Source organism: Calonectris borealis, chromosome 11 (genome assembly GCF_964195595.1).
Source record: "Calonectris borealis chromosome 11, bCalBor7.hap1.2, whole genome shotgun sequence".
NCBI classification, from domain to species: Eukaryota; Metazoa; Chordata; class Aves; order Procellariiformes; family Procellariidae; genus Calonectris; species Calonectris borealis.
In genome coordinates this window covers 16365209-16380549 of record NC_134322.1, presented here as the reverse complement: position 1 = coordinate 16380549, position 15341 = coordinate 16365209, and the positions used below count along the sequence as shown (strand labels likewise).

General features: G+C 36.6%; 1 protein-coding gene across 1 annotated transcript in view; it reads left to right on the top strand.

Moving 5' to 3' along the window:
• ADAM10 (ADAM metallopeptidase domain 10) overlaps positions 1–14653 on the top strand; it is a 53888-nt gene extending 39235 nt beyond the window's left edge. The window contains 9 exon segments of the mRNA XM_075160217.1: positions 3508–3671; positions 5339–5522; positions 6505–6655; positions 9040–9223; positions 10409–10517; positions 10818–11038; positions 11770–11896; positions 12375–12458; positions 12461–14653. Coding sequence (XP_075016318.1) covers positions 3508–3671; positions 5339–5522; positions 6505–6655; positions 9040–9223; positions 10409–10517; positions 10818–11038; positions 11770–11896; positions 12375–12458; positions 12461–12498 — 1262 coding nt within the window. The 3' untranslated portion in view covers positions 12499–14653.
• Positions 14654–15341: the final 688 nt, after the last annotated feature.

The window sequence follows — 15341 nt, the reverse complement described above, 5'->3', positions numbered from 1 at the left end:
CCAAAGCTGCTCTATCACTCCCCTCCTCAGCTGGACAGGGGAGAGAAATGAGAGGTTTGTGGGTCAAGATAAGGACAGGGAGAGATCATTCACCAATTACCATCATAGGCAAAACAGACTCAACTTGGGGAAAATTAACTTAATTTATTACCAATCAAATTAGAGTAGCATAATGAGAAATAAAACTGAATCTTAAAACACCTTCCCCCACCCTTCCCTTCTTCCCAAGCTCAACTTCATTCCTGATTTTCTCTACCTCCTCCCCCTGAGTGGTGCAGGGGGACGGGGACTTGAGGTTGTGGTCAGTTCATCACACATTGTTTATGCCACTCCTTCTTCCTGAGGGGGAGGACTCCTCATGCTCTTCCCCTGCTCCAGCATGGGGTCCCTCCCACAGGAGACAGTTCTCCACGAACTTCTCCAACACGTGTCCTTCCCACGGGCTGCAGTTCTTCACGAACTGTCCAGCATGGACCCTTCCCATGGGGTGCAGTCCTTCAGGAACAGACTGCTCCAACATGGGTCCCCCACGGGGTCACAAGTCCTGCCAGCAAACCTGCATGGGCTCCTCTCTCCATGGGTCCACAGGTCCTGCCAGGAGCCTGCTCCAGCGCAGGCTTCCCACGGGGTCACAGCCTCCTTTGGGCATCCATCTGCTCCACCGTTAACCTCCACGGGCTGTGGGGGGACAGCCTGCCTCACCATGGTCTTCACCAGGGGCTGCAGGGGAATCTCTGCTCCAGTGCCTGGAGCACCTCCTCCCCCTCGTTCTTCGCTGACCTTGGTGTCTGCAGAGTTGTTTCTCTCACATATTCTCACTCCTCTCTTCGGCTGCAATTGCTGTTGCGCAGTAACTTTTTCCCCTTCTTAAATATGTTATCACAGAGGCGCTACCACCGTCACTGATGGGCTTGGGCTTGGCCTTGGCCAGCGGCGGGTCCATCTTGGAGCTGGCTGGCATTGGCTCTATCGGACATCGGGGAAGCTTCTAACAGCTTCTTGCAGAAGCCACCCCTGTAGACCCCTGCTACCAAAACCTTGCCACGCAAACCCAATACAGTGGTATTACGTGAATGGCTTTTTATTTATGACAGGTATGAGTGACCAGTAAAGTGACAGAAGAAACAAGTATTTCTGCTATAAATAAACAGGGCTTAGAACTATGCAGTTTGAATTTCGTGGTAGAGCTACACTGCAGAATCCTTAGGTTTTCTAGATAGTATTGGGAGCAATTTTTTTTTTCTTTTAAATAAAGTAAAATTTGTGAGAAGATGCCAGAATAATTATTGTGTGACTCTTTTTGAACTGCTTCTCATTATGTGTATTTTGAGTATGTCTCTTGATGTAAAAATTCAAACAATGATCTTCATGTGTGCAGCATCTCAAGATGTTTGTCCTGGATGTATTAGTTTTATAAAATGATATATTTGAAAGTTGTTAGTCTTTAAGTTTGAGTAAATACAAATTCTTTAATTATAGCTCAGCATAAATTCCAAATTGTGGAAACTTTCACAGAAATCAAAATTAGAAATTCAGAAGGAACAGTCTTCCCTTGTTTCTCCCCTTGAGTGATTTCTATAGAATAAGGAATTAGGCTGAAGAACAACGGGTTCTGTGAGACTTCGCAAGAGGCTGGATACTTTTATGAGAACGTTATCAAGATCTTTAACAGAATCTGACTAATTGTGGAAGGAACATTAAAATATTCATGAGATGTAGCTCTACATTATAACCGCTCTACTTTCCTCTAAAGCACATGTTGGTTGTGGAGTACTGGAGCTATGTGGAAAACTGTTGTGGTATGATAGTCTCTCAGACTTTGATTTTTAGGAGAATAAAATGCTCAAATAAGCATTAGTATTCAGAGGGGTAACAGATCAGTGGACCCAGTAAGTATGTGTGCTGGTTTTGGCTGGGATAAAGTTAATTTTCTTCATGGTAGCTGGTATGAGGCTATGTTTTGGATTTGTGCTGGAAACAGTGTTGATAACACAGGGATGGTTTAGTTCCTGCTGAGCAGGGCTTACACAGAGCCAAGGCCTTTTCTGCCTCTCACCCCACCCCACCAGCGAGTAGGCTGGGGGTGCACAAGAAGCTGGGAGGGGACAGGGCTGGGACAGCTGACCCCAACTGACCAAAGGGATGTTCCATACCATATGACGTCGTGCTCAGCATATAAAGCGGGGGGAAGAAGGAGGCGGGGGGGATGTTCGTAGTGATGGCATTTGTCTTCCCAAGTAACTGTTACGCGTGATGGAGCCCTGCTTCCCTGGAGATGGCTGAACACCTGCCTGCCGACGGGAAGGAGTGAACGAATTCTTTGTTTTGCTTTGCTTGTGCACATGGCTTTTGCTTTCCCTATTAAACTGTCTTTATCTCAACCCACGAGTTTTCTCACTTTTACTCTTCTGATTCTCTCCCCATCCCACCGTGGGGGGAGTGAGTGAGCGGCTGTGTGGGGCTTAGTTGCCAGCTGGGGTTAAACCATGACAGTGTTAGAGGGACTTGTGTGGACTAACCTTAATGACTGTGGAAGAACCATAGGAAAAATAACACGCAGGTGGCCTATGTAATTAAGAAACTGGGTCTGTGATGACTAATCTACTGTATAGACTGAGCAAGCACAGGATGAATTGAAATGTGCGTTCCATAAACACTGCTTCCAAACCTAAATTTAATTGAGAAAAATTAAGTTGCTTTGAGAGATTTTCATCCTTAACGCACATACTGACATAGGTTAAATGGGATATTTCACTAAAAAGAAATTTTACTTCAGAAAGCAAGGAAACGTCTTCAGAGTGTTTTTTAGACACTGTTTATGTTAGCAATAGAATAGCTGAATTTTAGAACATTGGTAATGCCTCAGTACAAACTTAAGTTATGGAAAAATTCGGTGAAATTAAAGTCACAATTTCAAGACTTTTTCAAACAGTAAGTGTGATGCACTTGATTGTTGACCTTCTAAATATGGGTCTGATTAACCCACACATCAAAAGCATTTTCAGTTTTAGTTTGTACAGTGGAAAAATGAGTCACTCTTGCTGACAAGGATATATAGCTAATCGTAGGCATTTTATATAAATGCTCTTGCTGTGAGAGAGGATCTCCTGTGATTTTACTGTGGGGTTTTTTTACTTAGTGCAATCCAAATGGGTGTGGATTGAGGCTACCTGTATTGGACATTGCACCCCGCTAGTCTTGTACTACAGGTATGACGAAATCAGGGCTTGTCTGTGCAGTGTGAAAGCCCAGAATAGCTCTTACTTAATAGCTGTTCTAAAACAGCTAACTTCTTGTGTGAATGTATCCATTCAGTGCTGAGAGCATTAGTGTGGATAAATCTAATCTACTTTCAAAGTTGGGTTAATATTAATTACACAGAAGAACTCTTAGTCTGTAAGCGTCCACTGAGGAGGCAAGCTGTTTCTTATTCTAAATATCATTTGAAAAGTAACACAGTACTTTTGTTCTTAAATGACTAGCTGTTGTATTTTTGTCTAAATGCAGGGAGCTCTGGTGGAATATGTGAAAAGAGCAAACTGTATTCTGATGGTAAGAAGAAGTCTTTGAACACTGGAATCATCACTGTTCAGAACTATGGCTCTCATGTTCCTCCCAAGGTTTCTCACATTACTTTTGCTCATGAGGTTGGGCATAACTTTGGTTCACCTGTGAGTATTACTATTGATCTGTTAACTCACTTTCAACCATTTTGAAGCGCATGATTTGCGAATGGAGTTTTTACTTCATATAAACAAGGAAAATATGATCATGACTACATATGTGCATGCACATTGTATACAAACAAAAACCAGATTGCCGAACTAAGCCTGTTTTATGAGTATTTGACAACACTGGTGCAACAGTGGATTTTGTGAATTGTTTATTTCTACTAGTTCAATCTCTTATAAAAGGACTATATTATTATTCCCTAAAAACTTCCCTGTTTTTTATTGAAGACTAGGGTTACATACATCTTTTAAATGTATCTTTCTTCCTCCTTTCTAGGATAAACTGTCAATGCAACATTGATTAAGATGACACTTTATTCAACAAGTGAAGATAGAACTGGCTCTTTTTTATGTTCAATTATTTATACTTACAAGTTTACCTAAGAAAATTGTGGAGAGGATTAAGATACCAAGAACAATATTTTAGAGCAAAATTGTCTCCCAGTCATTTAGGGACATGATTTGTTTGTGGCAAGCTGAAAGCATGAGGCTTTTGGTTTTGCTGGAGATGAGAACAAAATTTTCTGGTTTGGGTTTTTTACCTTTGAACTTAAGTATATAGGCTTTCTACTCTTGGAAGTAAAATGAAATCAAGATACGACAGAAATGATGAGTTCTTCCAAAACAGATGTTCACATGTGAATGCTTTCTTCATGTGCCTCGACAAAATCCCTAATACCACTGCTCTGAGTGGGAACAAGCCTTCCAAGTATAACTGAAAATACGAGCACATGAAACTGAAAAACCAGTCCCACTGAGTAAAACATCTTTTGGGTCAGCCTGGAAGATGGTTCTTTTAATTTTACTCTAAGTTTGATCCAGGGAAATATGTGAAAGTGTATGTTCAGTTCTACCAAACTATAATAAATGATACAGTTCTCACAACTATGTTGAAAATTTTAAAATTTATCTACTTCTTTTGGAGATATAGGTTGTATTTCTGGAAAGTTGGATGCATCAGAACAGCATTAGTTCCTCTTACACTTAAGAACTTAGTATGTTTTCAGTCTGCTAATTGCTACTATGCCAACCTGTAATGCATTGCATTCATCATGGTGGATATTGTATAGATCTAGTCACTGGCTGACAGAAACAGACTTCTGCTCTATTCTGAAGATCCCTTTGCACCTCTCTCAAAACCTCTCAAGGAAAAAGAATGGACTGTTGTTTCAGTTAACTCCTCCTGCTTTTATTCCACAGAACACTCATTACCCTTTTGTGATCATAAAGCCACTCTTTTTAGGACATGGCAACTTTTTTGAGTCAGTATTCATTCCAGGACATGCACCTGGGGTATACATTATCAAGAATGCAAATAAGCTAAAACTTAAGAAATTGGATACTTGTTACTGTTGTCTGGGGAAAAAAAAAAACAAACAACAAACCAAACCAAACAAACAGAAAACCTCAAACAAACCTTTGTTTTCTGTGTACTTTTTGATTCCAAGAAACCTTGGAGTATAAGATGGTGTTTTGTTTTTATGAACCCTTTATTCTCACTCTGCTAAGATTACCAAATCAGGTTACTTTTGCACGGGTATAAAAAGATAGCAAGAAATTAGAGAAGCTGTCTTGGTAGAAATAGTTTTAAAATATTTGTTTTGCAGCATGATTCCGGAATGGAGTGCACACCAGGAGAGTCCAAGAACTTGGGACAGAAAGAAAACGGCAATTTTATCATGTATGCAAGAGCTACATCTGGGGACAAACTTAACAACAACAAGTTCTCTGTCTGTAGCATTCGAAATATCAGCCAAGTTCTTGAGAAAAAGAGAAATAATTGTTTTGTTGGTATGTATTTAGTCATCCTGAAAGCAGAATGGCTAAGCTATTACTATTATGCTTAATTAGAAATTTATTTTGTTAGTTTCAATTTTATTTTTTTATTTATCTTACTCATATATTTTTTTTTTTTAGTTTACTGAAAGATTCTGTAAGTAAAGAACTTAATTTGAGATCTGGAGTACTGGGTAAAGTTCTGGGCTCCCCAGTACAGGAAAGACATGGACATACTGGAGTGAGTCCAGCAAAGGGCCAAAAGATTATTAAGGGATTGGAGTATCTGACATGAGGGGAGGCTGTGAGAACTGAGACTGTTTAGTCTGGAGAAGAGAAGGCTGGGGAGGGGGGTGCTCTTGCCTGTCTTTATAAATTCCTGGTGGGAGGAAGTAAAGAAAATGGCTGAAAACAGGGCTGTTTCCAGTCATGCCCAGTGAAAGGACAAGAGGTAAGGAGCACAAGTGAAAATAGACGAAATTCTATTTAAACATTTAAAAAAAAAAAAAAGAATTTTGGAGGAATTTTCCTTCTGGAGTCTGTGATGTGTGAGCTCTCACAAATTTTGTGAGATTGTGCAGCAAATAGGTTTGGATTTTGGAGGAGTAGTAGTTCACCCCAGTACCATCAGCTTTTGCCCTAAGGTCCTCAGACTCTGTTAAAGGAGACGGACTGCAAGAAAGGATGCTGCTTCATTGGAGGCTTAGCAGAAAACTTCCTCTTATCACTGTTGATTTCCTATCCACACAAGAAACTCCCACTGTTATCAGCAGAAACCTTTTACTCAGAGGCTTAAAATTCTATGAATTGTAGGAATGACTAAGCTGGGTGGCAAGCAAATAATGCAAGTTGACTTGATCCCTAGGCTGAAGTCCATCTTGACCAGGCATTTTCAGTCACGATTAGCTGGATGCTGTTGCAAGTCAAGTTAACACTTATAAGTCTATCTGCATATTCTTTGTACTGCTTTGTACATAAATATACTGGCATTTTTCAGAGTCTGGTCAACCCATCTGTGGTAATGGACTGGTCGAACAAGGAGAGCAGTGTGATTGTGGATACAGTGACCAGTGTAAAGATGAATGCTGTTATGATGCAAACCAATCAGAAGATAAAAAATGCAAGTTAAAACCGGGCAAATACTGCAGGTATTGTGCACATCTGTGACAGTACACTTTAATTTTTGGGATTTATTGGTAGCTATAATTGGTATTTTAGAATCTGTATCTGTTTACCTGCACTATTCTTAAAGTATTTATTTTGCTTAAAATGCCTTATACAGTGACTGAGAAGTTCATAAGCACAATTATGCTCGGCAATTCTTGGTGCTAATTGTAGCTTGGTTTCCCTTAGACGACTGTTCTCTAGCTTTTGAAAAAACATATACGGCACTGGATTGTATCAATGCTAACATATCCTGATACTCAGTGCAGACAAATATGTGTTGAAATTCTGTTATCTTCATTGGAAACGTGTTGTGCAGAAGTCTTGCAAAAACTGTATGATTCAGAAAAACACAACCAGGATGCTGTTTTTACAATATGTACGGGAAAGTATTAATTGCCCAAAGGATAATGGAGGATATTATGAAATTGGATCCTATCCTAGTGCCATTTCTACAGTGTTGCCTATCTGGAAGATGACTGAAGGATATAGTTGATTTTTTTTTTTTTTTTAAATGCTTGTTGTATAAATTATATTAAACTATGTTTTTAAGTCACCTTGTATCCTGGCAGTGTTGTGTACACAGTGACTTATAAGAGGAACTTTTAAAGATCATAAGACTTACAGTGAAGTAAGTCAACTTCTATCTTTTAGTTCCGTGACTTAAGATACATGTTAAATTTTTACCTCATCTGAAAACTTACGTGGATTTTTTTCACATGAAAGGTGTGAGCTTTTGTTCCTCTCTAGAGGTAGGCATAAATCTAATGTCTGGTTAGACTCTTAGCCGAAGATGAAGAGAAAATTATTATTATTTTTAATTCTAAACCAGCTCAACTTTTTAATACAACATACACTATTTTGTTCTAACTAAACTTTCCTGCCCTAAAAATTATCTTTGTCATCCTGGGAGTGGAAGTAAAAATAGTATCCACTGTTAAAATGTATTTGACAATGTAGACATGGTAGAAGGACCATCTCCTGTGAATTCATAGTTGCAATAATTTTGCATGTCTTTCCCTCCTCCTGGTAAATTCTTACTATTTCTGCCAAAATAAAGGCCTTACATTGTCTTGTTTTATAATTGGTTTCTGAGATTTTATGTTGCACCTATGGTGAGGAGCTGTTTCCTTCTGAGTACACCAGGTGCCACCGCCACCTCCTTTCTTTGCTCTCTTGTGTTCAGCTGACTGTAGTGTAGCTTTATGCCCTGCTGGAACAGTCTTAAATATGAATTGCTGCATCATTTTTGTTTTAGGATTCCATTTTTTCCAGTTGTATTAAGACTGAAAATTTTGCTGTCCAAAGAGGTTTCCAAAGATATGTAAAGCAAATCCAAGTGTAAGAATGGATTACATAAAAAACATGTTAAAATACATTTTAGGAAAACTATGGTATCTATCCAGCTGCTTTACATGTCTTTTAGTTGTTTTCATGTGTGACGTAAGAGTGATTTTTCTTAGCGTACAATAGTTTTTAAAATAGAGAGATCCTGACCTGCAGAAGGTCTTCTGGTGTCCACTGAATACCAACAAGCATACTGTGAATAGTGTTGAGATACAGAATAATTTGAGATGAGAACTCAGGAGGCTTAGCTTTAATCAGGTAGTTACGTATGTTTTATAACCTTCACTCTTCTGCTGCTTGTAATGGCATATGTATTCAAACACAGACTCAGAAAGAGAAATGATTGTTTCCTGCTGTTTCACCAGATACACTGGTGTGATAGCATAAGGGACTCAGATGCTTTGATGTCTGCGACATAAAGGAGACCAAGTGTTTTGGGGGAACCAGTGAAGCTATATGACTTCTTTGACAAATCTTTTCTTCCCCCAAAATTTGTTTCTATGCTGACTGTGATTTCTGATTTAGATCTGACCTGTCTCCTTCCCTTTTCTTGTTTATTTAAACAATGTAAGTGGTATGGCTGCAGAAAGTAGGAAGAAAAAAATTCTTACAGATGTTAATTGGTGACAGATAAATCTTGACTTATTTATTACGCTGAAACTGATACTATCAAACTAATCAGTTGTTCCTGAATTAATTTTGCCAACTTGCTAATTGAATGTTTTATATATACAAACTTTGAAATGCTGTTATTTTCTATATATTTTAATTTAAAATGTGCCTGTACTGGTTTTCTAATATAATGCAAATAGCTTAATTGGTTACTACAATGACTAAGAAATCTGTACTTGGTGGAGTAACCTTTTGTGACCTTAAGGGACGGAAAAAGTTATTTTCAATTCACATTTTACTTACCACAAATCAGAAATATGTTGAGTGTTTGAGTAGGTTTCAGGATGAGTAGTTCTTCTGGAATCATTCATGCTTTTTCTTTATATCCATGTTTTCTGTTTATTTCTAGCCCTAGTCAAGGCCCCTGCTGTACTGCACAGTGTAATTTCAAACTGAAGACTGATAAGTGTCGAAATGATTCTGACTGTGCAAGAGAAGGAATGTGTAATGGTGTCAGTGCTCTCTGTCCAGCATCTGAGCCTAAAACAAACTTCACAGATTGCAACAGGCACACACAAGTTTGCATAAATGGGGTATGTTTTTTTACAATCATATGCAACTGCAGTTGTTTATTGCAAGGCACTGTATTACAAAGTGATATGGTTTCAATACTAATGGAGAAGAGTGTAAGATTAATCTCTTTTTTCAATAAAAATGTTTGATATATTGGTTTCAATCAAAATAACTGTGAAGGTACACCAAATATTAAGAAGCAGGTAACAAATATCAAGCTAGCTTTACTATTTGAGAAAGTTCTATTTAAAGTTTTTTGTAAAAATCAGAAATATTTATTTCCTAGTTCCATCTTTTCATTTTTCTTCAGTCTTGGTCAAGTAATTTTGTTGCCTTATAAAATTAGATATGCTATCCATACATGTTGAATTTGGTTTAATAAAAATACACAGTTCCTCCACCTATGTGCAGGTAACACAGATGTGCAAGCATATAGAATTACTCTGAACTGCCATTAGTTTCCTGGGTTAAAGAGTCCATGGCAGTTGCTATGAAATATTGATGGGAAGTCTCCTACAAATTGATCTATGTTTACTTGGAAGCAGAAACAAGCAAAAGTAACCCTCTTGAAGAGCTGTAACTTGTGTTGCTATAAGTCTCTGTTTTCCGCAGTCCAGGTTTTTATTCAAATGATACTGCTTGTAATAATTTTTCAGCTAATTCAGAGTCATCTTAAAGATAGAGGAATTGTCTTTATATAGTTACTTGATTTTGAAACAAGATTATAAATACACTGAATTTTTTTTATTTGAATTTGAAGGGTCCTCCCACAGTGGAATTAAATACAGAATCTTTCCTGCCATTAATTTGTATTACTATTTTTTGAGAGAAAATATTTTTGAAGACATGCTTTTGATTTATTTTCCTAACCACGGTTTTGAGTAATCATGTTTCAGTGTGAATTGCAGTGCTGTGAGTGTTTTGCAGGGTAGTCTGAGGCCCTAAAAGATACAGTGTTAAAAAATAAAATAGGGTAAATCACCTTTAAAAACATTATCAAATAAGCCTAAATACTGCAATTGAATAACTGTAATAAGTTTTTTGTTTTATAAACTGTAGAAGAAATTCAAGCTATTATTTTTATTGATAAGCATCTTTAGACCTACAATTATGCTTTCAGCTATTAAGAATTAATATTTTTCCTAATGTCAGTGTGCTTAAAAGTGGAATTGATTTTTGTGTTCTCATGCTTTTGTCTCAAACAGCAATGTGCTGGCTCTATCTGTGAGAAGTATGGCTTGGAGGAATGTACATGCGCTAGTTCAGATGGCAAGGACGATAGAGAATTGTGTCATGTCTGCTGCATGAGAAAAAGTAAGATTTGTCTGAATTGTGCATAAATATAGCAGTAGGTATCTGAGGAATCTTCTCACGGTGTTTATATTTCAGTTTTTGTTAACTTGAGAGCATACTGCGATTTTGTTCATACTTAGTTTCAGATAGGCATTGCATTGTATTTTGTAGGAAATAAACAATATATTTTGGTTTTTTACAGATTAATAGAGACTTGAAATTTTTCAAAAGCATTTTGAGCAATTGAACACCAAGGTATTCATGCACATATATTTTAATACAATAACAGTTTGATTAATTTAATTTGTATTCATTTTTCAGTGGACCCAGCTACTTGTGCAAGTACAGGCTCTAACCAGTGGGAGAAACACTTTGGTCGTAAAACTATTACTTTGCAACCTGGATCTCCTTGTAATGATTTCAAAGGCTACTGTGATGTGTTTATGAGGTGTCGGCTAGTAGATGCTGATGGTCCTCTAGCTAGATTAAAGAAAGCAATTTTTAATCCGGAGCTATATGAAAATATTGCAGAATGGATTGTGGTAAGTATTTTTTTATCTTACCAGTCTAATATAAAATTTTCTTGTTAATCAATATTCACAGTTGGTAAGTGTTGCTGTGTATATACAGTACTTCGGCATTCTTCAAAGTATTATCAGCGCTTGTTTTACTAGTTTTTCTATAAGCACTTTGAGTGCAGCAAATAAGCTTGACAGATTGAAGGGGATGGAAACAAATAAATAACAAATAAACAAGTAAATATTTTGTGCGAATACCTTTATTCACTCCACTGTCTGTTTTGGTGTTAATGTTCAGGTTTTTAATTTACTGGGTTTTCCCATTTTAACTCTTCATATTTGAATGCTCTGATATCTTTTAAGAAACTAAATATATTGATCTCTAGCATTTCTTATTTTTATTGCACTAGATGACTCTTTCCTAATAAAAGACTGGGAGGAAAGCTACAACAAAACACCATTATAGAGCTGCATAGTCAATTTTGTGTAAGCTATTGATTGTTATAGGCTTATATAGCTCTGTTGTAGTGTATCTTCTGTGAAATACTCTTCTGATAATAGAATGAATCTGAAATATTTGGGGTTTTTTTTTGTGTAGGAAATTTGGGGACTTTTTTCTTTAAAATGTTGTGGTCTTTTAAGTGATGTTTCAGAACAGCTTTTTGATGACTTTTAAAAGGCAAAGGAAAGCCATAGCCCCTGTCTCTGGTGGATGTGTGCCAGCCACCTAAAAATCATTTTTTTAATGTTTTTAGGCTTATTGGTGGGCAGTGTTGCTTATGGGAATTGCCTTGATCATGTTAATGGCTGGTTTCATTAAGATATGCAGTGTTCATACTCCAAGCAGTAATCCAAAGTTGCCTCCTCATAAACCGCTTCCAGGTGAGTACACCAGGTAATTAAATTTATAGAGAAATGTTTTATCCTCAACTGTTTTGTTCTAAAGCAAAATTTCAGGTGTCCCAATGTATAGTTCTTAGTCTGGCACTGTGAAACTACAAATGGAATTCATGCCAGTGAAACAATTAATAAAAATGTAACTCTTGCCTTATTTTCCTATAACATAATACGCATATCAAAAGAAAGCTTTGAAGACTTTTTCTAAGTCAGAGTTCCTTTTATTTCCTATTCCATGCTACATTTTATAAGAATCTGCCTGTTTAAGGAACTACTGTTGAGATAATAAAATGTATTCTGTAAATACTCCATGCCGTTAATCATCTATTTAAAACCTTGCGGGTCTAAATCTGAAGCCTTTCAGAAAAATAGTTATATTTCATTTGCATGGCAGGATAATTTTTCTGGAAATAATTTCTTTTTTAAAATTCATTTTAATAATGTGTTCCTTTCTTTGAAACAGGCACTTTAAAAAGGAGGAGACCGCCACAAACCACTCAGCCACCACAGCGGCAGAGGCCCCGAGAGAGTTATCAGATGGGACATATGCGACGTTGACTGCAGCTTTTTGCCTTGGTTCTTCCTAGTGCCTACAATGGGAAAACTCACTCCAAAGAAAACCTAATAAGTCATTGTCCCCAGTCTAAGTTTCAAAAATTGAAGAGGGGAAAAAAAAAAGCGTGATATGCTCTCAAAACAAGTGGAAATAGTTAATTTTCAATGAGCGAATCTTCCAGCTCAAAAAGAAGAAAAGTGTTTTTCTTGTGTATTTTTAATTTAGTGGCACAAAGTCCTGGAGTATCGTGATTCTTTCTCCCTTCTGTGCTCTTCATTGCTGCAATTTCTTCACTTGCAGGCAAATATGGCTGTAGTAGAACTTTACTCAAGAATTGAAAAAAAATATATATTTTTCAACTGCCAGACAAGGCTAGGAAGCTGGACCACCTCAGCAATGGAGACATTACTTGTCAATGTATATACATTGTTATATGCAGACATGTATTTCTAACGTACACCCCGTACTTGTGTGCAATTGTAAACAAGAGAATTGCAATATGGATGTTTCTTTGTATTATAAAATTTTTCCGCTATTAATGAAGAAATTACTGTTTAATTGACATACTCAGGATAACAGAGGATGATGGTGTGTAATGGTCAAGGATCCTGTGATGCTTTACACAGCAATTTTGAATCAAATCAAACTTTTTTTATCATGATCAAAGTTGTTTCAAGCACTCATTTCATCTTTATCAAACAGCTGCTAAGACATAGCATACAAGATTGAATGGTCTTTTAGAGATATAACAGGTGTTCTGCAAACTTTGCAAATGCCAGAATGTTTCAAAAATGTTTTATATAAGTGTCTAATTTCTTGTAGCTCAGCATAAATATTTTTAATTTGTCTGATTATTCAGTTAAATAATGAATAGTTGGATGAAATATTTCCATGCTTTATTAGAAAATTCTGCCTGTTATTCAACTTGTTTTAAAAATTGCAACCAGTTTTTTTGGGCTTTTCAGATATTCTTACAGTATGATAATTAAATTCGTGTTCTGAGGGATGTGGAAAGAAAGAAGAGCTGTAGTTTTTTTATTTTCTTTTTTAATTTATCAGATATTTGGATAACTTTTCAGCATGATACTGTTGATTGATAACCACTAAAGTAGAGTGATTTGCCCAGCTACTGTGGCAGAGTTAAAATTGTAGTTAGGACTACCAATTTTCCCACATTTTATACCAGTAGTGAAGTTCAACAGCACAATGTCCCATTCCAAAGTTTTTATTACGAATGTAAATAATTGGCATTTTTGAAAGAGGAAACAAAAGATGTCTTAAGGTGCTTACTGCTATGCAGGAGATGAAAGGGGGCATTACAAAATGTTTAAGCTTGTGATATATTTATTGTTTGTTTTCCAAAAGCACCAAGCTAATTAGAGATGCAAATGGCTATAGTTTTCCTGGCTTTGCTTAGGAGAAAATTTACTAAGGGTTGGACAGGCTTTCTTTGTTTGGTTTTTTTGTTGTTTTTGTTTTGTTTTTTTAAGAGTATAAGGTTTACACAATCATTCTCATAATGTGACGCAAGCCAGCAAGGCCAAAAATGTTACAGAATATAATGGGATCTCTTCCTTGTAAACTTGTACAGTACGTGGTAACTTTTTCAAAATACAGCTTTTTGTACATGGTTTAGAGACAAATTTTGTACATGAAACCCCAAGTCCAATAGACTATATAAATAATTCTAAATGATCTTAACTAGTTAGAAGTGTATGTAGTTGCTTTTAAGTCATTTTAAATACATTTGTTTTAAGACTGTGCAAAGATTGGAAGTGGGTTTGCATTTCTAAAATGGTGACTTTTATTCAGCAAGAGTTCTTAGTAACTTCTTGAGTGTGGTAGACTTTGGAACATGTAAATTTTTTGCCTGTAATGTTATCCTGTGGTAGGATTTTGGCAGACAAATGCTGCCCTATTTTATTTTGAGTCTAAGTTAATGTTTTCTGAAAACCGAAATGTGCACTGAACTCTCCACTGCAAGTCAAGATGTGGTAAAACCGAAAGAAAGTTCAAGACAATGAAATGGAATACTACTGTCGATTTCATGTCCACTGTGTTTTATACAGTATCTTTTTTGTTCACTTTGGAAATTTTTACTAAAAATGCAAAAAATAAAGTATTGTGCAAAGATATGTAAGGTTTTTTTGAAACTTGAAATGCATTAATAAATAGACTTGATGAAATCATCTTCTGAAGATCCATTTACTTTTTGAACTCTGAAAACAAAAAGGAATACACAGATTCTACTTCTACTTAATTTCTGGCTTTCGCTGGAAAGGGGCTGTCATGCCAAAAAGTAGTTGTACTATCTTTACACTATCAAAGTGCACCTCCCAATTTTAATATCATACTGTTAAATGTAAGAGTAAATGTTTTTGGGTAATCTTTTTAAGGAAAAGCCCTAAAATTACCTTTAAATTACTTGTTTGATCACAGGAATAAAGCTTTCTCTGTTCTTATCTTCAAAATAGAAACTAGTTGCTGGTGGGGTACTCAAGCCTGGCACCATAACTACTTAATGATACCTTCTGAAATAAATATAGTTTTGAAGAGGAATACTGGAATTAACATGCAATACTCAATGCACAACTGATGGATAAGACTTTTAGAAGGAGCAAACTTGCTTTTTGCAAGGTGTTTTAAAACTGCTGGGCTGAGTCTCTGTGTTTTTGTGTGTTGTATAGTTGATTTAAGTGATAAGACTGCTTTTAAAAGCCAAGTCCTGCCAGCTAGTCTTTCATTCTTAGGGCTGTTTGTTGAGAATGGCCTGCTTAGACATCTGTTTCCCTAACTGAGCAGCATACGCTTTGATGCATTCAAAGCATATTCAGAGTTCCTTCCTTGCAGTACTTCCCCCCCCCCGACTCTTTT